The sequence below is a fragment of the Eptesicus fuscus genome, chromosome 19 (genome assembly GCF_027574615.1).
Source record: "Eptesicus fuscus isolate TK198812 chromosome 19, DD_ASM_mEF_20220401, whole genome shotgun sequence".
In the NCBI taxonomy this organism is placed as follows: domain Eukaryota; kingdom Metazoa; phylum Chordata; class Mammalia; order Chiroptera; family Vespertilionidae; genus Eptesicus; species Eptesicus fuscus.
Genome location: NC_072491.1, coordinates 36,607,091 through 36,630,248, shown reverse-complemented (window position 1 = coordinate 36,630,248; position 23,158 = coordinate 36,607,091). Strand labels below are relative to the sequence as shown.

The following is a 23,158-nucleotide window of genomic DNA, read 5'->3' as shown; positions in this document are numbered from 1 at the left end:
AAAAAATCTGCTAATTCTGGGCCACATATGGCCTGAGAGGTTGAGAGCAGCCACATTGGGGCTCAGGAAGGACTAGGCCCAGGTGGTTCTATTTCCCTCTCTGGCCAGACCACCAAGACCAGAGGCTGGACGATGTCTCCAGTGATAGTGCTGGTGAGAATGGCTTGACCCAAGACAGAAACAATATCTGCTGGTCTGGTCTTCCCCGCCTCCCCAACCATGTGAGCCCCACTCAATGTTTATGACCACTCCAAGGAATAAGCACTTTGGTTATATTAGCCCTCCCTTCCCTTGGTAAAAGGAAGCAGAGCTTCCTTCGAAAGTGAACAGGAAGTGAATGGTGGGAGGTGATAGCTATTAGTCAAGATCCACCTTTAGCCCACCCATGTGGCTCAGTGGTTGAACTTGAGCCGTCCACCCATGAACCAGGAGGTCATAGTTCTATTCTCAGTTAGGGTTCATGCCCAGGTTTTGGCTACTCTGGGGAGTAGGGGGGAGGGGCATGCAAGAGGCAGCCAATCAATGATTCTCTTTCATCACTGATGTTTCTATCTCTTCCTCTCTCTAAAATCACTAAAAATACATTTTTTTAAAAAAGTTATCACAAGAAAAAAATTGTAACTGTGTGAGATGATGGATTTTAACTGAACTTACTGTGGTAATTATTTCCCAACACACAGATATCAAAACCATTATGTTGTAGTCCTTAAACAATGTTATGTGTTAATTATATCTCAATAAAATGGGGGGGGGGGTTGGTTAATTGGACTTAAAAGCTAAGTAATGATGACTAATTTTTTGGCATACTGGAGTTAACTTGTTTTATCCACAATGTTTGAGCATGCATGTCTTTGATGAAAATAAATCTCTTATTTTTATCCTCGTGCCTTGTCCTCTCCCCCCACATAATATTAAATGGAGGAATGTGGAGGGAAAAGAATACAAATTAAAAATACCCATTATTGGTGAGAATGGGGAAATGACGACTGCAGCACTATTGGAGTGGAAGCTCTTTTCAGTACAACTTGGCAGTATCTCTCAATATTTTAAGTATATACACTGACTTAGCAAACCCACACTTAAAAATTTTTCTTAAGATACACTTATAAACACAAATGTATATCAGAATAATTATTACAGGTATTCATCGATTTTTTTTTACCTACAATTTATAGATTTAACAGTTTTCCCTGCCCTCAGTACTGGTTGCATCCAAGTAACCTAACAAAATTGCACATCTGAAGATGAACCTTCAAGGGTTTGCTAGCATCTGATGGTGATGCCTAACCACATAAGTTGGCTTATGAAACCCCTACCTATATCACTGCCCTTACTCTCAACCACTTCCTACATACTTTAAGTTGTAGAAAAAACACACAAACTCTCTCTCTCTCTCTCTCTCTCCTCTCTCTTATTTCATGCTTCAGTGCCTTTATTCATCAATCATCAGTTGGTCCACAAATATTTTTTTAATGCGATGGCACACATTTCTCGTTGCTTACTATATCAGTTAGGAATTACATTCAGCTGCTAACTACAGTGGCTTAAATAAATTAGAAGGGTTTTTTTTTCCCCTCCTGTCAAAGAAATTCACAAGTGATAACTTCATAAAGTTATCAGGGTCCAAGGCTTCTACTTTTTTCTCATTGGTCAGAACTGGCTCACAGGGTCATCCTCAGGTGTAAAGAAGGTATATGGATGTTTGGTATCTGCTCCAGCTAGTTTAAAAAGAAAGAGGCTTATTTTAAAAATATATATATTTTATTGATTTTTTACAAAGAGGAAGAGAGAGGAATAAAGAGTTAGAAACATCAATGAGAGAGAAACACAGATCAGCTGCCTCCTGCACACTCCCTTCTGGGTATGTGCCCACAACCAAGGCACATGCCCTTGACCGGAATCGAACCTGGGACCCTTCAGTCCGCAGGCCGACGCTCCACTGAGCCAAACCGGTTACGGCTTTTAGATCCTGTTAACAAGAACAGCACTGGAACATAGAGAAACTATCATGCATGTGTACAAGAAGACATTGTAGAAGCAACATTCAGAATCCACACCTTATTAAATTTTAATATGGGGTTAATTTCAGGACATGATTTTTATTAGATCCAACACTGAGGCACGAATAACATCATAATTTAACCTTAGCTTGAATTTTTCAATTACTTCCACATTCTTAGGTCTCTAAGTAATCATTCTTAAATATTTTCTTAAACAGTAAGAAAGTCTATTATTTCACATAACAAGAAGCCTAAGCTGGAGTGGCTCTCTGGCTGGTTAATTTGTTGACTATTCAATGTTGCTTGGTTTATTCTTTCTACTTTGCCATCTCTGGAAAGCTCCTCTTTAACAAAATAGCTTCAGTAATGCTAGGAATTCTTTCACACATGGTAATATCAAGAAAAAAAAAAAAGCTACTTCTTCCCATATGTGTATTTTCATCAAAGAAGAAAACTTTCCCTCAAGTCCCCTCATAGACTTCCCCTCAGGGCCCATTGGTCAGCTTGAATAATTTAGTAACCTTCCATTACATTCAGATTTTGTCATAGGATTAACGTAGTTGTTTGCATGGCTTAGTCTTAACATACTTAAATTTTAAACAAAAAGGAAAACCCTAGTGTCTCACATTGACAATTAAAGCCACTCATTATTTTAGATCCGGGCAGAAATCATAAGTAATTTAGGTAATTTTTACCAAAATTATCTCAGTAAAGTTCATGTACTTTAAGTGTTTAAGAATCAACTTTCATTCAGATCAGTGCCCTATTTTCTGACAATTTAATGTATTTTTCACAGATTTGGAACTTTAACCTTGACGAGAGGTATAAATGCTATGATTATCTTAATGTCAATATTATGTTTAAAAATAATCTTGCCTGAGGTAAAAGGATCTTACATATAAAAGTCATGCCTTTATGACTAGGGTCATTTACATTTCTCTTGCGTTAACTCTATTTTGACATGCTTACTCTTGAGCATGGGAAAGCACAAGCATATGGTTATTATAGCCAACTTCCTTCCAGTTCCAACCTCATTTTCTGCTGCAAACATCTAGGGGAACTAGGAAGTTCTCCAAGTCATTCACTAAATATGAACAAGGACTGAGGGCCAAATGTATTAATTTACTAATGAGATTTACATGTGTTAAGTACAGAATATAGATTCTGACAGCTTATAAGAAAAAAATGGCCCTAGCCGGTTTGGCTCAGTGGATAGAGCGTCGGCCTGCGGACTGAAAGGTCCCGGGTTCGATTCCGGTCAAGGGCATGTACCTTGGTTGCGGGCACATCCCCAGTAGGGGGTGTGCAGGAGGCAGCTGATGGATGTTTCTCTCTCATCAATGTTTCTGACTCTCTATCCCTCTCCCTTCCTCTCTGTAAAAAATTAATAAAATAAAAAAGAAAAAAAAAAGAAAGAAAGAAAAAAATGTCCTATATGCCCTGAATCCAGATGTATGTCTACCTACAATAAGTAAACTTTCTAGCCCTGGGTGGCTCAGTTGGTTGGAGCACTGTCCTCCTATACAACAAAATGTTGCAGATTCGATTCGGGTCAGGGCATGTACCTGGGTTGCGGGTTTGATCCCCGGTCAGGGCATGTATGGGTGATCGATGATGTTTCTCTCTCTCTCTCTCTCTTTCTCCCTTCCTTTGTCTCTAAAAATCAATAAAAACATATTCTTAGGTAAGGACTGAAAAAAAAAAAAAGTAAACTTTCTAAGGTAATCCTGGTTATACAAAGAATGACTATTTTTTAAAGTTATAATTTGCCCTGGCTGGTGTGGCTTAGGTGGTTGAGCATCGTCCTGTGCACCAAAAGTTTGCCAGTTCAATTCCCAGTCAGAGCACATATCCAGGTTTTAAGCTCAATCCCCAGTAGGGGGCATGCAGGTGGCAGCTGATTGATGTTTTTTTCCCCTCTTCCTTTCTCTCTCTCTAAAACCGATAAAAACTTATTTAAAAATAAATATGTCCATATAAAGTTATTTAAAAATTTTTAAATTGTTTATTGATTTCAGAGAGGAAGGGAGAGGGAGAGATGGATAGAAACATCAATGATGAGAGAGAATCATTCATTAACTGGCTGTCTCCGGCATGCCTCCTACCGGGGATTGAGCAACCAGGGCCTGTGATCAGAATCAAACTGTGATATCCTGGTCCATAGGTCAACACTCAACCACTGAGCCACACCAGCCGGGCCATATAATGTTATTTTTGATAAAATGCTGTATCAGATTTAAACCATGAAACTTTTCTCTTGATGTGATTTCAGCTGTGTTTACAACTGGCAGCATTAATTCAGTCCAGCAACCTGGAGACCTTACAGATGGAGAATACCAAACACTTTTCATAATGCCATTCAGGGCTGCAGAGGCAAATCTTAGAAATAGTCTTTTTTTGTAGTGATAAGAGAAAATGTACTTTAACAATTATTTTTTAAATTTAATTTAATCACAAAATTACATATATGTAGTAAAACTCCAAACAGTAGAGAATGGTATACAATAAAAAATAAAAATATCACTTTCTCCAGAAACCACAAGTTTCACTTCCTAGAAGCATGCATTGTAAACAATTTCTTTTGTAACCTCTCAAAAATATTCTATGCAGCCCTGACCAGTCTGGCTCGGTGGATAGAGCATCGGCTTGCGGACTGAAGGGTCCCAGGTTCCATTCCAGTCAAGGGCATGTACCTTGGTTGCGGGCACATCCCCAGTGGGGGGTGTACAGGAGGCAGCTGATCGATGTTTCTCTCTTATCGATGTTTCTAACTCTCTATCCCTCTCCCTTCCTCTCTGTAAAAAATCAATAAAATATATATTTTAAAAAAAATATTCTATGCATAAACAATCATATAAACATGTTCTTTTTTCTTTAACCAAAAATTAAACTAAATACCTTCTGCACCTAGCTTTTAAAATTAATAAATCTTGAAAAATATTCCAAATCAGCAATACAGAGCTATAATTTATTTATTCATTCGAAAGATATTTATTAAGTCCTAGGGACTGTATTCGGTGCTAGGAATAAAAAGGTAAAACAAGGTAGGGGACGTGTAGAAGGTGGCCAATTGATGTTTCCCTCTCACATTGATATTTCTCTCTCTCCTTCCTTCCTCTCTCTCACACCCTCCTCTACACTTTCAGTAATGGTGGCTCCCATAGCTGCCCACCCAGTGGTAGGCAAAGGCCTGGTGAAGGTGGCTAGCCAGGTTGCAAAATTAGGTTGTATCCCTAATATTCACCCAGGCGTCTGTGATGGCAGGCTGAAGATAGTGCCCACTGGGGGCCCCAAACCATTTTAAACCCCTACTAAGCATTCAGCAAAAACATATAGACAGGAATCCTTGGGTAAAGTGAATAAAATCACAATTTGTATTGCTAGGTTTAGGTTTGCATACCACATTTCTTTGAGACAAATTTATTTTGTACTGGTTTTTCTATTAATTTCTTAGATGTTAAATTTTAAAAGGAGAAATTAGGTCTTTTGATGATGCAATTTTATTTTTTTATTTTTTTGATGATGCAATTTTAATTAAAGTTTCATTTATATTCTTCCTGGCAACAAGTTCATCAGTCTGTCTTCTCCAGGACTAAACTTAGTATTTTGCTGCTTAATAAATATATTAAGGGCTCAACATATATAATAGATAGAACAAGAGTAATACAGGCATACCTCTGAGATGCTGCGGTTTGCGTTCCAGACGACTACCGGCAATAAAGCCAGTTGTAATCTTTTCGCTGGTGGAGGGTCCTGCCTTGAATTTGTAAAAAACACAACATCTGTAGCCTAAATAAAGCTAGTATGCCTATAAAACACAAAGCAGGAAAGTCAATAGCAAATTACATGTCCACAAATAAGGCTGTTGACTGCTTTATGCTTTTTTAACCCGCCATTATTATGGTCAATAAAAGTAGTAACAGTAGCTATTGCTATAATAGAGAAAATACAAAAGCTCCCTTTTTTTCTGGTATTGGTTCTTCTGCGTGTGTTTCCTCTATATTGGGATGTGCAACACCACCAGTACTTTGGACGAAGTGAGGGAGAAGACGAAGCAAACACAGTACGAGGAATGGGAGCCCCGTTTTAGAGCAGTGTCTCCTCGCTTGGATGCATACCTGGTAGATTAATCATTTACAAAGTCAGTGAAATAGCTCGAGGTGAGGTCCGTGAGAGCCTCGCTGGGAGTTCCACTGGTCCCCCAACAGAAACCTGTGTTTGTGGGGCACGCCACCGGAAGCCAAGAGGCCCGGGAAGGAGGCGAGGGTCCAGGCCACGCCCCCACGCCGCCTCGCGCTCAGCCGCTGCTCGGCCCTCCAGCGCGAGCGACGCTGGCCGGGGCGGGGCTAATTCAGGAAGGGGCGGGGCCATCGGATTGCCTTAGAGCCCTCAACGGCCACCAGCTTCCTTTTCCGTCGGCGACGAACGGAGGTGTACGCGCGGTTTACCACCGGCCATGAGGTTATTGGTGGCCGGGGTGCAGCGCCCGCGGGCGCGTCGCCAGGCTTTTCCAGGTGGGAGTCTCGGCGATCTCAGTTCCTCCTCTCTTTCTGCGGGGAGCCCGAGCCCTTGTGGGAGCCCATACCCGCCTCGGGGCCTGCAGCTCTTTGGTCCTGCAACCGGGGCCTCCGTCCCGGGAGTCTCTGTCCCTTGCCAGGTGCAGCCTCTGCCCTCACTCCCGGGTGACGCGGCTACGAGCTTTCTTCCCCGACATCTGCTCAGTCGCATTTTGTGAGTAACCACCTGCGAGTTTTAACTGACCCTTCTCTTAGCCAACGCCGGTTTCGACTGTCCTCAGCTCAGAAACTAGGCCTGCGATTCAGTGGGATCCGAGGCGGCGGGAAGGTCCGGCCAATGGCTTCGTGCCCCGCCCGGGCCTTCTCTGGGCCCCTTTGGTCGGTATCCCTGGTAAAGCTTTGTGTTGCACTGTGTGCGGCCTGGGAGGTGTCCGGTCTCTTTAATCGGCGGCACAGCCTTAGTGAGCGGGAGAGATTCTTCTCTCTCAGATGTTAAGACCCTTACTTGTACTCTGTAATTTTTTTTTAATTGTTAAGAGCACAGTTTACCTATTGACATTAACAGTTATGGTCCGGACACAGTGGAGCTACTTACCGCATTTGTTCTGGATCTTCATTTCTAAGTAGAACCTAAAAATGGGCACTGAAGTTGGAGAACAATGTGTATGGTATAGAGGAGCGTTAGGCCTTAAATGCCTACTGTATCTTTAGATGATGGCGTTTACTTAAGATGTCTGTGTCTGCACGTAATACAGAGAAACTGGCCAACAGCTAGGAGACCATGTTGCCTTTTGAAGAAAAGTGAGTTATAAGTGATATCTCATCGATGAGACCTAGTGTAGTAGTCAATGTGGCTTATTTTTCCTCTCCCCAAATTTAAAATACATTTTTGCATCCAGAACAATCTAACAGGACAAATCTGATGGCTTAGTTTATATTTGGTGTCATCCTTATTGAGACCGCGTAGTTGATAGTTCCTATGCATCATATATTAAACTGAAATTTCCCGAGTCATAATTATTCATAACCAATAGTCTGTTCCTAGTATTGATTATGTGAAATATTTCAGTATTTCAAGACTTGAAAATGATAGATTGTTTTGCAGGGCCCAACATTGGATGTGCTTTCATAAATCATTTCCAGTAGCTGTCTGGTTCAATGATTTATCCTCTGCTAGGACAAGATCTGTGGCCCTAGCCATGCCCTTTGCTGTACCTTAGTGACTTTTCAGGCAACTTGGGATTTAATTCTGCAGAACTGTGTCCAATAATGATGCCGACAAAATTTAACTGCTCTTAAAACCAGATCAGATTTGCCATTGTAATGCTTTTAGTTGGAGGTCTGCCACACTTGGTTTAATATATCTGACCTTTAACCTGGCTCATTATCTTATCCTTGTCAAACTCTGAGACAGAAAAGCAATGGCTGGGTACTCATTAACACCATCATGTCTTAAAATCAATACTGCCACGGTAAAGAATATAAATATATGCGCTATTTTTCCCACCCCTGCTAATGATTCCATTTGCAGCTTGGAATTATTAAGGTCTAATCAGTCAGAAGGATTCTCAAATCATTGTAGAAATTAAATTTTAGGTTTATCAGTTTTAACTACCAAAAAGGTAGAATTAAGCAGCAAGTACATTCTTGTTTTCTGTTAGAGATGTGTTAAATAGCAAATAGAAATTACTCCACTACATGGTCCCAATATTAGTTTTTTAAAACTGGTCAGGAGTTTTGTTTTTTAAACTATGGTTATGTTATGGTTCATAATGGAAAAAACTAGAACAGGACTATTCCTGCATATAGGATGCCAAACATGCAAGTACAAATAAAAATTTACCTCAAAATATTAATTTACAGATGCAACAGAGCCTATGAGTTGAAGATGAATCAAGGTTGTTGTGGATGTTTTCCAAAAACTTACAACAGAGGATGACTAAACCTCCAGGAAGCACAACTGCCTATAACAAGGTACCAAAGGTCACTGTTAAATTGTGTGGGGTTTTTTTTTTTAAATGTGGTATTGTTCTGAAGCACAGTAGCAAAAATGTTTGATAGATTTTTGACATTTAATAACTGGCACAATGATGACTTAAATTATTTTTGCCGTTTACCCAGCTGAGGGTTTCTTTGAAGAAATAATTTTAAGACTGAGTTGCCAGTTACCTATATTGAGATTATGTGAATTCAGCTATAATGCAAATTTTTTTTTTTACTAAAATAAGTGAAATGTTCTTTTCAGTATATAGGTAACTGCAAGTGAACGGACAAGTTCTTATCTGTGGTGTTTTAAAATTCTTCATTGCGTCAGGTAAGCAATTATGATTTGTCAAGCATCTATTGATAATTAAGGGCTGGGACCATTTCCTGTTAGTTGCCCTTGTTAGGTACAAAATTATTTTCACTATTGGTTTCTGATTTTTTTTTTCCCAGGTGTGGCCTGTGACATTTTTGGAAGAAAAAACAAAGAATTGATCAAGAAGATAAGAAGTGAAGCAAATGATGAAAAGTAATAATTTATTTAACAATGATCAATAAAATTATATAGAAAACCATAATAAAGTTATATAGAAAACACGTTTGAATACTTTTAATTGATGGGCATTAAAACCTGTTTTCTTTAAAACATCAAGTCTTTTAAACCGCTCCATTCTCATAGTCATTAGTCGGACTTGTTTTTTACATACTTGAGGGATAAATAACTCGCTTATTTGTGGAAAGTGATTCTCCTTGAGGTGTCAGGCAACTGGGGAGATTTCCAGAACCTCCAGTTCTTACAGCCTTTCTTCTTGCCTTAGGGGTATCTGGAGAGGCCCTAATCACTGTATACTAGAGGCCCTCCCTTCAGAACCTGTTCTATCTGAAATGATACAGTCCTGTTATCCATAGCCTCAGTTACCCACAGTCCAAAAAAATTACATGGAAAAATCCAGAAATAATTAAGTTTTACAATTGCAAGCAGTTCTAAGGAGTAAGAATCTTTTATCCAGTACATTACCTGTTTAGTAGCTATTTTGTTATCAGTGCTTGTTAAATAACTTAGAACTTTTATTACAGTATAATTTTATTAGACCTGTTATTGTGCCTAATTAATCTTTATCATAGGTACATATAGGAAAAAGTTTGCTACTATTCATGCTTTCAGGAATCCACTTGGGGTCTTGGACTATACCCCATGGATAAGGAGGACAAGTATAGTTGGAAACTCCGTAATGAATTGCCCCTCACAACTAAAGGCTTCACCTGTAACCTACAAGTTTTAATTTGCATTTATCAAATTATTATAAAAAAGTAATCACAATCCTAGTACAAGTAATTAAGGAAAACAGTGGCTGGGCAGTCCAGTCTTACCAGGACTTCAGAATTTGTGAAAATTCTAAGAATGAACTCAGTTCCTACTTGGGTGAAAATTTAGTAAGTCTTGTTATCCTCTATTGAGTCTCATACTAATAATACCTTGTTTTTAATTAGGATTATAATTTCATGGAAAGGAAAACTACAAAATGTATACAGCAACATTTATAATCACTGCAGGAGAGATAACATTTGAAAATCAGCTGTCAGATAACACTGGGCATTTTGTGGATCTTAAATTTTATAAAATATTTAGCCATCTCAACCAGGAAAATAAGGTCTTGACAGCATAGGATTGTAATACATACTTTTTTAAACAACTGCCTTTTGAAAATTGGCATCAGTGGATATTCAGTATTGTCAAATGAGTAGGAAATAGTGAATGATTTGTCCAAGTCCTATCAAGAGGGAGAGCTGTCTATGGTTAAACTCGGACCAATTTCTGAAGAATAAATATGTATGGTGGTATCTTGGTAAATAAGGTGGCAAATTTCAGGTGATTTTTTAGTGATTAAAAATTAAAGTTTTGAGAAATGAAAAGGATTTGGGGATTTTATAAGAATATTTTCTCATGGTGTCTTACCTTTTCAGACAGCAGGTATCTGCCCTCTAAAAATGAAGACTGTTTACAAGTTGGTTTCTTTGCCTTTTGGTACCTTCCTTATAATCAGTTAGGTTTAAATAGCCAATTACTGCTTGATTTGACTTAAAATTCCTTTTTTGTTGTTTAACCTGGCTTATTAAAAAATGGAAAACATTTTAAGGCTTTTCCTGATTCCATAAAACTATATGTAATGGACATGTCAATATCTAGTAAAACAAAAAGTCCTTAAATTTGAGACTTCTGGTTATATAAATTGTTAATTTACTCAATGTGTCAGTTCTAAAGTGCAAGAGAAAATGATTTAATCTGTAAGTACTCTAAAGTGCTATTGCCATCTTGTGACAAATGGAGGGAACTACATAAAAGTTAACCATTTTTTACATTGCTTATTTTTATCTGTTGCCCACTGGTATACTGGGCTAGCCAGAGTTGTTCTTTTCTTTGTTTTTTAAAAGATTCTCCTAAGTTTTAAATTTCTGCTGTTGGCTTTGAGATTTGAATTAATGTTTATTCTATTAGCAATTAACTTGAAGAGAGCATATTTTATATTTTTAAGGTGGCATTCTAATATACTCCTATACACAATATTACCTGAAGCATTACTTCAATATCACACTTTTTCTACTGCTGAAGTAGGAATGAAGAAAATTTTCCTCAAATTGCCTATTCATCGCTAGCGAAAACAGCTGTCCCTGGTCCATATGTGGCAATAAACTGTAGGAGCTGTTGTTGGCACTGAGTCAGATAGATATCCCTTTGTTCTAAATATTCTTCATTATATAGTTCGAATGGAAATACTGCATTTGGAGCAACACAAAATACAGTGGCCCCTAAGAGAAGAAGGAAAAAAGCATAAATGGGAAATACTACTTAAAATGCTAAACATGAAATAACATTTTCAACAAAATAGTGAAAGTTTTATAATTAAGTTCTGACCTATTTAATAGGGTATTTCAATAATCACTTGAATCTGACTTTTTTGAGACCCAGTAATGTTCAGTAAATTTACACACTGGTCCCAGGGCCAATGGAAGACATGTTTACATTTTAAAGTTTGGAAACTAGAAATTTGCCTTATATTGCACTCGTCATTCCACTTTTGAAGCTGACTGGTTATGGAAACAGGTGGGGTATTCGAAGGTAGGGAAATCCTAGTATTTATTTGATAAAGGTTAAGTTGATTGAGGATAAAGACATCATTGTACATTTCGCAGTTATTAAGAACTGTTAACAAAGACAAACCTATGCAATAGGAGTCTAGAAATATCCCCTCACATATATCATTAAATGATTTTCAACAAGAGTTCAATAGGGAAAGAACAGGCTTTCCAACAAATGGTGCTGGGAAAATTATATCCACTTGCAAAAGAATGAAGTTGGTCCCTTCCCTCACATATACAAAATTAACTCAATAAATCCAAGACCTAAATGTAAGAACTAAAACTGCAAAACCCTAAGAAAACAACATTGGGGAAATGCTTCATAACATTTGATTCAGCAATGTATTCTAGGACAACACCAAAAGCACAGGCAACAAAAGAAAATAGATAAATTAGACCACATTGAAATAAAAAATTGGTATACATCAAAGAAAAGGCAACACTTTTCACTTGAGTAGACATTTCTCCAAAGATACACAAATGGTCAATAAGCACATGAAAAGATGCTCAACATCACTAATCATTAGAAAAATGGATCCCCTGCCAGTCTGCTAAGTGGTTAGAGTCGACCATTGACTGGTTTGATTCCCCATCAAGGACACATACCTCGGTTGCAGATTTGATCCCCAGCCCTGGTCAGAGTGTGTGTCAGAGTCAACCAATCGATGTGTCTCTCACACATGTTTCTCTCCTTTCTCCCTTCCACTCTCTCTAAAAATCAATGAAAAAATATCCTCCAATGAGGATTAAAAAATAATAAAAATAAAAATGTAAATCAAGCCATAATGTGACACCATGACATACCCATAAGGATGGCTACTATCAGAAACAAAAGGCCTGGCTGGTGTGGCTCAGTGGTTGAACATCTACCTAAGCACAAGGAGGTTGCTGATTCCATTCTGATCAGGGCAAATGCCTGGGTTGCGGGCTCCATCCCCAGCTGGAGGTGCTCAGGAGGCAGCCTATCGATGTTGATGTTTCTCATTGATGTTTCTATATCTCCCTCTCCTTTCCTCTCTCTCTAAAAATAAAAAACATATTTTAAAAAGAAAAGAAATTGGAACTCTTGTACACTGTTGGTGGGAATGTAAAATGATGCAACCCTTATAGAAAACAGTATGTCAGTTCATAAAAATAAACACAGTTACTATACAATCCAACAATTTCCTTTTGGGTATATACCCAAAGGAATTGAAAGCAAGGTCTCAAATATTTGTATACTTATGTTCATAGCAGCATTATTTATAATAGCCAAAGGTGGAAAGCAACTTAAGTATCCATTGATGAATGAATGGATAAACAAAATGTGGCAGTCCTAAACAGAAAGGAAATTCTATTGCATGCTACAACATGGATGATTCTTGAAGACATTAATGATACTAAGTGAACTAAGCCAAACAAAATAGGACAAATATATGATTTCACTTATATGAGGTACCTAGAGATAAGGGGAAGAAGAGAATCAGGAGTTAGTTTAATGGATATGAAATTTCAGTTTGGGAAAATGAGATGGATAGTGGCAACGATATGAATGTATCTAATAGCACTAAACTGTACATTTAAAAATAAGACAGTTTTATATTATGTATATTTCATCACGATTTTTAAAAAATCTTAACTATTACATAGGAGTTAAGCTCTTAATTGTTTCATTGAATGAGTACCTGCAAATGCACAATTGCTAGCCAAGCTGACAGGCCTACCTTCCTAGAGCTGTCTGTCATCAGTAAACACTTCTATAGCCTCAGACTTCGGGGACTGCTCCCTTTCCTGCTTTACCTTACCCGAAACCTGCTATCCCCGAGAACACTGCCTTCCTTGTTGCTCTCTAAAGTGAAGGTGCTTTTTCTCAAACACCCCACATGCCCTCGTATCATAAGGCTGAGTCGGTGCCTAACTTGCTGCCCTTTTGCTGTTTTCAGGCCATTTTTGCCCGTTTTCCTCTTGATACAAATCTTTCTTCCATTAATGCTCAATTCTACCTGGGCTTTGTCAGCCCTTCCCCATCCAGTCAACAACCAGCTCTCAGCCCTTGGCTCATAATCTTCCTCTTTTCCACAACACCTGCCATTCAACAATTTTCATGTGAAAAACCCATTTAGCTCCTGACCTCCCTGTGTCCTAACCTTTCCCCCTCTACCTCCACCACGCACATTCTCAAAGTTATAGGAAACTGGTATTACCAGAAACTGTAAAGTCATTAATTCAAATGTCCTGCTCCCCTGCACCACCTCCTATACTTGTATCTCAGAGACCTCCAATCTTCTTCCTTCGATTCACTTCCCTCTTTCAACCAGTTTGAGTCCCTCCCTTGCCAATGCAACACTCTGCCACACTTATCTATCAAAACCTCAACTCTGTATGAACCCAACCATTTACTCTGTGCCTGCACTCAGGCTGCTAGACTGAAAATCACAAATGTAATTAGCATTTCTAGGTTTTACTTTATTATATGAATCACACAAATCTCAAATGGGTACATGCATTGCCTGTCAACCCTGCTGAGTTTCTCTAGCACACTTGCTCTTCTATCCCTCACAATGACTATTATATTCCATTCCCTCTTCAAATCTTTTTTTAGCTGATGACATTGTATAGAGTATATCATAAAATCTACAGACCTATCTGATTCTGTGTCCACTGTCTTCCCTCCTATAAAATGAAGTGACTCTTCTATCACAGACCAGTACCTTCACATGTGCTCTGGATCCCATCCCCTCTCACCTTTTTAAGAACTTCACTCCTTTGAGCTCCTCTTTCTGTAGTATCATTAATTTACTTTCTATTGGACATCATAAGATCTATTATCTAATTATTTTTTTAAAAATCCCATCCTGGCTCTCACATCCTTCTCCAGAAAACACCCTATTTCTTTCCTCATCTTCATAGTCAAATGTCTCAAAGTTGTTTATGTGTACTCTCTTCATATCTTCACTTCCTTCCCCACTCCATTGACTTAGCTCAGATCATGGCCACCTACAACCTCTAGATTGCCAAATCTAATCATACTTAGATACAGCTGACCACCTGCTCCCTTCTTGAAACACTCTCCTTTCTTGGCTTCTGTAATACCACACTTGATTTTCTTCCTACATTCTAGCTGATGCTTCTCAGTGTCCTTTGTTCGTTCCTTATCCTCATCCCTTATCTAAATATTGGAATCTTGGAGGGCAGTTGTAGAGTTCTCTGTGGTCTCTCTAGGTGATTTCATCCATTCCATGGCTTTGAGAACCATATCTGTGCTGACAATTCTTAAATTATATTTCTAGGTTAGAATTCTCTTCTAAACTCCATATTCTTATATCTGTCTACTAATATCCCTGTATGATGTCTCAAACTTATATTTATACTTTGATTTTTCTCTCAAATCTTTTTCTCTTTCTTCCCAGTCTTGGTAAATGGCACCATGATCCACTCAGTTTCTCAAGGCAGAAACCTGGGAGTTTTCCTTGATTCCTACCTCTCTCAGCTAACCCAACTCGTAAATCTAGTTTATGAGCACAACCTATTGGTTTCTGCACCCAAGAAAAATATCCCTGAGTATGGGTGATTTTCCTGCTATGTTTAAAGTAACATGTTAGGAGCTCTTTAACATTGTTTTTGCTTAAGACTTAAAACTGAAATTTATTATGAGAACAAAAAGTAATTAAAGGGAAAATCTTCACATAGTTTTATTTCCCTCAACAAATGTTTTCTTAAATGCTTTAAAAAAGCCTTGACAAAATAGTTTCCAAGTGAAAATAACCATATTCTATTATAAGAATAATTAATACTATATAATATTATAGATTTTAAATTCAAAGACACAGCGGGAGTGGGCTATAAGGAGTCATTGGGAGAAAAAAGGGGACAGATGTAATACTTTGAACAATAAAGATTTTTTTTAAAAGACACATTTTTGTCTTCTTACTGAAATCTAGTAGTGTCTTAGATGACTTTGTTGTTATGTCTTAGTAAAATTGGCAGCATTTTTCTTTATGGTACATAAAGAATGTGTCTTGGATTTTAACAATTATGTTTTAAATACTTTTTAAGAGAAGAATTTAAAGGTAAAACAAATTGCCCAGCCAGGTGTGACTAAGCAGTTGAGTGTTGACCCAGGAACCAAGAGGTCACTGGTTCGATTCCCATGGTCAGGGCATGTGCCTGGGTTGTGGGCTCAATCCCCAGTGTAGGGTGTGCAGGAGGCAGCCAATCAATGATTCTCTCTCATCACTGATGTTTCTCTCTCTCCCTCTCCCTTCCTCTCTGAAATCAATAAAAATATATTTAAAAAAAAGATAAAGCAAATTAAAAATAAAAATATATATCTCTCCTCTTAATTAGTATTGGTTGGGAATCAAGTTTTTCTCTTTTGGTAAATAAAACTAATTCAAAATGATAATTTACCCTTTCTAGGGGTTATTATTTATCTCCCTAAGCAAGAAGGTATAAAGAATATACATATACAAATTTGCATATAATTTAGGGATTCACAAGTCCCTAGAACTCTCTAAGTATCCATGGATCCTAGGTTAGGAATGTTCAACTTAGATAATTATAGAACAAAGGTCTAATGTTCTAGTGGATCTTTGCAGAAAGTTACTACAATATAAATTGAATTTAAAGCAAATTTAAGCACTATACATATACACACAGAAAAGTCAGTGTTAAAATATCCTTTTAAGTCCCAGGATTGGAACTAAAGTTTGGTTTGAAACATAGATTATCTCATCAAAATAATGGCTCATCTAATTCCACAAAGAATTCTGTGAGTATAACTTTCTTTACTCTTACATTGAGTCCTCTTAGGTTTTTATTAGCAAAACCATAATAAGCTCCAATCATTTCAAATAATTAAATGCTATAGTCATCTTGCCCTAGCGGGTTTGGCTTAGTGGATAGAGCATCAGTCTACAGACTGAAGGGTTCCGGGTTCAATTCCAGCCAAGGGCACATGCCTGGGTTGCAGGCTCAATCCCCAGTAGGGGATGTGCAGGAGGCAGCCGGTCAATGATTCTCTCTCATCACTGATGTTTCTATCTCTCTCTCCCTCTCCCTTCCTCTCTAAAATCAATAAAGAAATACCTTTTTTTTAAAAAAATGCTATAGTCATCTATATATATAAAAGGCTAAGTGTCTCTCTGTCTGACTGGTAGCTATGATGCACACTGAACACTAGGGGGCAGACACTCAACGCAGGAGCTGCCATGACCCACACTGGCTAGCACCATGGACCTGACACCAACAAACCAACACTTGGCTTCCCCCAAGTGGGACATAGGCCCAACCACCACCCTGGAGTGACACCCCACCAAATCGCAGCCAACACTGCCAAGACCCCATGGTGCAAAATGTGATCCACAGCTCAGCCCAGGCCAGAAACAGTTGCTGTGGACGCCGGGTAATGACATCACATAGCAACGCCCAGCTTTCTCTCCCTAGTGACAACTAGCCTCCTTGCAGTTTCTTCAGCCCAGAAACACGACTTGCTTTATAGCCAGGTGCAAACATTTTACACTTTAACCAAATGTTTGTGAAGCATTTTCATGTGTCCCATCTCATTTGATCCTCATAAAAGTCCTGGAGTAGGTAGATAGAAGACTCGGTAGAATCCTATTTTCTTTTCATTAGCCAGAAAACAGAGATTTTAGAAAGTTTAGAAACCTGACCCAACTGAAAAGTAAGAAATGGTGAACCTTGAAAATGACTTCAAGTTTTCTCACTGGGTAGAATATAGTCAAACATTGCTACAGATAAATATTTCACCCTTTGTTCTCCCTGCATGATCTACAATAATAATCTGCTTTGTGTTGATATTTACTGCTGTGTTGCTGACAATTACCTGAAAGAGCAGTTGGGGTGCTTCACTGGGCTGGAAAAAGTTTAGCTAAGTCAGAAAGCAGGTCTAATTAAGCAAGTTTATATACATATATATATTTAAAGCTCTCACTGGCGCCAATCGCACGCCTGTGTTTCCATCTATCATTGTTGATTGTGAATCTGGTTGACACTTCTATTATAGAGAAAGGGTGAATAGCGATATTAAAATATTTCTTCTAATTAATTTCCTTTCAATGTGCATGAATCCATGTACTGGGCCTTTAGTAGTAGTGTAACTAGCAATTCAGAGAAGGTGCTAATATAATCACATTTTCTTTGGCTATGTGCCTAACTCCACTGTGGGGGACTGCATGACTATTAAATATTGCATGTTATATTAAAAGGAAGATAAATTTAAAATCATTTCATGTATTGTATTAAGTACATTTTTCTAGAATTATTTAAACAATGCAGTGCTCGCTTCGGCAGCACATATACTAAAATTGGAACGATACAGAGAAGATTAGCATGGCCCCTGCGCAAGGATGACATGCAAATTCGTGAAGCGTTCCATATTAAAAAACAAACAAAACAAACAAAAAATGCAAAAGTTCAAGTACAGAAACAATTAGGCATAATAAGGAACTTATCAGATAATGATTCTACTATAAGCAATTAGTAAATGTTCAAGTTAAAAAAGGCTTTACCTGATAGAAATGTATTAATCTGTAAAATATTTGAAATATAACATTTTAATTTAACAGAGTAAAAATATTTGTTTAAATATAATTATTTGTACTCATCATTAATAATTTAAAAGATTACCATATTTCAATGTGAGAGATGTTTCAAATAATAAGACTGCAATTAGTACATCTTCTTTAAGCACTTTATTCCTTAAGTTCAGTCGAGCATGGGCTTCAGATAGGGAAATTCTACAAAAGAAAATTAAAGCCAATCAAAATATGTTGATAGTATAAAGATGATATATATTTAGGCAGAAACAAACCAAGATATATGTGACCATAAACCACACATTAAAGATTAACGTATTCTTTCTTTTAAAAAAATTTAGGCCCTAGCTGGTTTTGCTCAGTGGATAGAGTGGAATGAAGGGTCCTGGGTTTGATTCCGGTCAAGGGCACCTGCCTGGGTTGTGGACTTGGTCCCCAGTGGGGGATGTGCAGGAGGTAGCCAATCAAGGATTCTCATCATTGATGTTTCTCTCTCTCTCCCTCTCCCTCCCCCTTCTTCTCTGAAATCAATAAAAAATATATCTAAAAAACATTTTCTTTCCAAAGCATTTTTTCCTACCAAGATGAACAGACTATTCTATAACAAGCAAGTATCCTGACTTATTATCAAAGAGTTGGTTTCCACCCTGAATTATTGTTATTACTAGAGGCCCGGTGCACGAAATTTGTGCACTGGGGGCAGGGGAGGCGGTGGAGTGTCCCTCAGCCCAGCCTGCACCCTCTCCAATCCGGGACATCTGTCTCACAATCTGGGACTGCTGGCTCCCAACCGCTCACCTGCCTGCCTGCCTGATTGCTCCTAACCGCTTTTGCCTGCCAGCCTGATCACCCCTTAACCATTCCCCTGCCAGCCTGATCGATGCCTAACTGATCCCCTGCCAGCCTGATTGGACCCCAACTGCCCTCCCCTGCCAGGCTGCTCACTCCCAACTGCCCTCTCCTGCCAGCCTGGTCGCCCCTAACGGCTCTCCCATGCCAGCCTGGTCACCCCCAACTGCCCTCCCCTGCAGGCCTGGTTGCCCCCAACTGCCCTCCCCTGCAGGCCTGGTCAACCGCAACGGCCCTGCCCTGCAGGCCTGGTCCCCCGAACTGTCCTTCCATGCCAGCCTGGTTGCCCCTAACTGCCCTCCCCTGCAGGCCTAGTGCCCCCCCCCCCCCCAGGCCTGCCCCCCCCCACTGCCCTCTCCTGCTGGCCTGATCACCCACAACTGCCCTTTCCTGCCAGCCATCTTGTGATGGCCACCTTGTGACCACATGGGGTGGCCATCTTGTGCGAGGGTGTGATGGTCAATTTGCATATTACCTCTTTATTATATAGGATTCTATATCCCTTCTCCCCAAATTCTTTTAAAAAATATATATTTTACTGATTTTTTACAGAGAGGAAGGGAGAGGAATAGTCAGAAACATCGATGAGAGAGAGAAACATCGATCAGCCGCCTCCTGCACACCTCCCACTGGGGATGTGCCCACAACCAAGGCACATACCCCTGACCAGAATCGAACCTGGGACCTTTCAATCCGCAGGCCGACGCTCCATCCACTGAGCCAAACCAGTTACGGCCCCTCTCCCCAAATTCTGTTCAGATAAACACAGCTGAGAAAGTTAACCTAACTAAATATCTCTTATAGATACATCCTTACTATTTTCTTCCAGTTCTGCATCTATTTGAAGTCCTCATAGAATCTTGAAATTTCAGTGTCGGAAGAGATATTTGAGATTAAAGTTCAAACTCCCATCAAATTAATTGAATTTTTTCTAAAACATCCCAGGCTAATTATTGTCTAGTTTCTTTTGAACTTTTCCTAGAGTTCACTGGGAATCATAAGACAATCCATGCCTTTATTTTTAAACTACCTTTGATTACCTAAAAATTTTCCTTTAGGCTCTCATTAGGCATGTGTAATATACCTGAATGATTGCTGGACTTGAGAATCAAAAAAACTGGGCTAAATCTCCAGAATTCACTACCTGTGTGACATAGTATAAATTATTTAATTTTGAAATTATTTTGAAATTCAGGTATAAAATGGGGATAATAATTTACAGGGGTTTTATGATTTCAAAAATAAGGCAATTGAAAATCTTGGGACTCACCCACAAAGATTATATAAATGTGAGCTGAAATTGGTTTCACTGCAATTTCCACCCACTGGTCCCTGGTTCTGTCTTCTGGGATTACAGAAAAAGCCCAATACTTCTTAAATGTGACAGCTCTTCAAATATTCAAATACAACTTTTCTAGTTGGCCCATGTTTTCTTTTCTCAAGATAAATATCCCTAGTTCCTTTAAAATGTCATAAGACATAATGTTCAGGCCCCTCACCATTCTGGCTAGTGAGCAGATTTAGATAATATTTCTTTTCAGTATAGAATTATCACAGGTATAATTTGACTAGCAGAATAGAGGAGAGGCAGAACTAACATTAGCTTACCATATTCTATTTTTTTTTTAATGTCTTAAGTGTTACATATGTCTCCTTTTTCCCTGATTGACCCACCCCCCCAGCCATTCCCACCCCGGGCAAGCCCTCACCGCCCCAGTGTCTGTGTCCATTGGTTATGCTAATATGCTTACCATATTCTATTAATGCAACCCAAATCACAGTATTATTAACAACCATGTTATATTGTTTACTCATATAAACCATCAAAAGAATGAAATCTCAAGTCTTTTTCATATTAAGCCATATCACCCTTTCCCATCCATTCACTTGTACTAGGGAGGCTGAGATCTTACTGAGGACATTACATTTATCTTATTAATTTTCTTCTTGTTAGACTAAGACCATCATTCAAACCTGTGAAGAGCTCTCCAGAGGTGTTTATTTACAAATTTGATTATCATGTTCCTGCTGTCTCACCCAAGCTCCTTCTAAAAATGTTCACCAGGACAGAATATGTATACAGCCTTTCAGGAAAAGAGAAGAGAGTATTGTTCAGCTCCACTTCTTTAGAAAAGCTAGGGTGGTGTTATTAGTACCTATTAGGTCTATCTAAGTAGGAGAAAAATTCAAGGTTTATGATTCTTCTGAATAGTGGTTCATTTACTTTGCTACTTCATAACCCCCATCTCCACTCCTGGGAGTTATTTCTACAATGGGAAAAAGTAGAGCTATCATACTAAAATTAACTCTGTTTTATTTTTGGATCAATACAGTAAACTGAGGCTATATGAGTTTAAAAAAAAAACATTTTTTATTGCAGAGAAAAAACATTATGAGAAAACAGAACTTTCAAAGCTTTTAAGCTTTGAGTACTGATTTGAGTATTTTAAATATTACTTCAGAAAAAAGGAAAGTGTTATATAATTATGTTTACCATTTTAAAACATCACAGTTGATTTCTACCTTGTCTTACCTTTAGCATTTTTTTCAGCTCTGTGAAGATAAATATACCATTGGAAAAAATTAAACATATTTATCTTTTATAGACTCATACTTGACATTTCCTGCCGGTTCCTCACTTGTCTTATTTTATACTGCAGTTATAACAAGATATTTATTTATTTAATGGGTTACTTTACTACTGGTCTTACTTTATAATTTGTTTGAGATTCTACTTTAATCTATATCAAATGAAGTAATTGTCTAGCAATAGAGGATTGTTTAAACTATGATACAGTCACATCACAACACAGTAAAACTGTAATGCAGCTATTAAAACAGAATGAGGTAAATATTTACATACTGATAGTGTGATAGTATACTATATATACCATACATGATTCCATTTGGGCAAAAATAGAGTATTCATATGAATATATATTTATATATTGTAATATACATGTATATGAATGTTTAAATAACAGTCATCTAAAATATATAACATATTCAAATAAATATGTATTATTATACCTCATATATTTAAATTACATATTTGTATTTGAATGGATAATTTCTGGAAGAATACACAAAAACTGTTAACAGTGATTAAGAAATTTAAATTTGGGGGCCTTGCCCATAATAAGAGTTATTATCAGAGATAACTTTTTACAACCTATCTTCAGGACAGGCAAATATGTAATTACTGAACATCTGCTCTTCTTATTGTCCTGTGAGCGACCTTCCTCTCCCATGAAGCTTCAAGGTACCTTACTTATCCTTAATTCAGAATGCCATAGATACTCATTTTAACTTTCCATCCCTAAACCCCTCATGTTGTGGGATTCCCATAAGTACTATGTAACTAACTATGGTTATTTACAAAATAAATGAATAGGTAAACAAATATGGTTATTTACTTTTGTTAATCTGTTTTATGTCAATTTAATTATTAGACCAGCCAGAAAAACCAAGAAGGGTACAGGAAAATTTCTTCTTCCTGACAAATGTCAACAGCCATATTTTAAAAAACAATCATTTGTATGTGAAATCCATATACTTTTCTCGGACACATCTTATAAAGGGAGTCTAATAAAAATTAATTTAGTGAAAATAAATAATTGGCGGTTCACATGATATAACAATATAACAAAAGGAATTGTTAATTCATCTTAAATTCTCTTGGAACAAGGTAAATTATAAACCAACTAACCAGCAATTAAACAAACAACAAAAAAAATGAAATAGATAAATAAGTTAATTAAGCACATCATTTAAAAGTTAATACTGGCTTTAAAATTTTACAGTGAATACCTACAAATATTTTAATGCAGATGCTGACAGTTTTGATCCACATACAGAATCTGTTCTGATTCTGCGACTTGCTAGATAATAGCCATGAACCATTCTTTCTGCCTCCAAGCTGAATTCTACATTCAAATTCTTTGCAAAAGCCAGCAGCTAAATTAAAAGTGTGAAAAATTTAAGAGACTCAGACTTTATTATATAATCTATATTACAAAAATGCAAAGTATATTCTCATTTTATTTTTTAAAGTTTACATATTTTATCTACATCGAAATTGATTAAATATCTGGGACCATCCCAAAGTCATTGAGCATTTTAAATCAGAGTCTTA

At 37.8% G+C, this 23,158-nt stretch overlaps 1 protein-coding gene, 1 long non-coding RNA gene and 2 other non-coding genes across 6 annotated transcripts in view; 3 read left to right on the top strand and 1 right to left on the bottom strand.

The window, feature by feature from the left end:
- Nucleotides 1-6,404: 6,404 nt before the first annotated feature.
- On the top strand, nucleotides 6,405-9,114 carry LOC114234701 (uncharacterized). 3 transcript variants are annotated; one of them, XR_003620888.2, is made up of 4 exons: nucleotides 6,405-6,514; nucleotides 8,381-8,491; nucleotides 8,770-8,831; nucleotides 8,954-9,114. It is a non-coding gene; the product is annotated as an uncharacterized LOC114234701 (long non-coding RNA). The 3 variants fall into 3 exon arrangements; XR_003620889.2 differs by having other exon boundaries at nucleotides 8,763-8,831; XR_008554614.1 differs by having other exon boundaries at nucleotides 8,381-8,500.
- LOC114234720 (small nucleolar RNA SNORD87) lies at nucleotides 8,596-8,683 on the top strand. Its single transcript, XR_003620906.1, has one exon. It is a non-coding gene; the product is annotated as a small nucleolar RNA SNORD87 (small nucleolar RNA).
- Nucleotides 9,115-10,978: 1,864 nt separating the features above from the next.
- MCMDC2 (minichromosome maintenance domain containing 2) overlaps nucleotides 10,979-23,158 on the bottom strand; it is a 34,635-nt gene continuing 22,455 nt past the window's right edge. Inside the window, exons 13-15 of the mRNA XM_008150364.3 lie at nucleotides 22,838-22,980; nucleotides 18,266-18,375; nucleotides 10,979-11,308 (exon numbers count right to left, since the gene is read on the bottom strand). Of these exons, the coding sequence (XP_008148586.2) occupies nucleotides 11,142-11,308; nucleotides 18,266-18,375; nucleotides 22,838-22,980 (420 nt within the window). The 3' untranslated portion in view covers nucleotides 10,979-11,141. The remainder of the gene's footprint in view (nucleotides 11,309-18,265; nucleotides 18,376-22,837; nucleotides 22,981-23,158) is intronic.
- LOC114234726 (U6 spliceosomal RNA) lies at nucleotides 17,914-18,020 on the top strand. Its single transcript, XR_003620908.2, has one exon. It is a non-coding gene; the product is annotated as a U6 spliceosomal RNA (small nuclear RNA).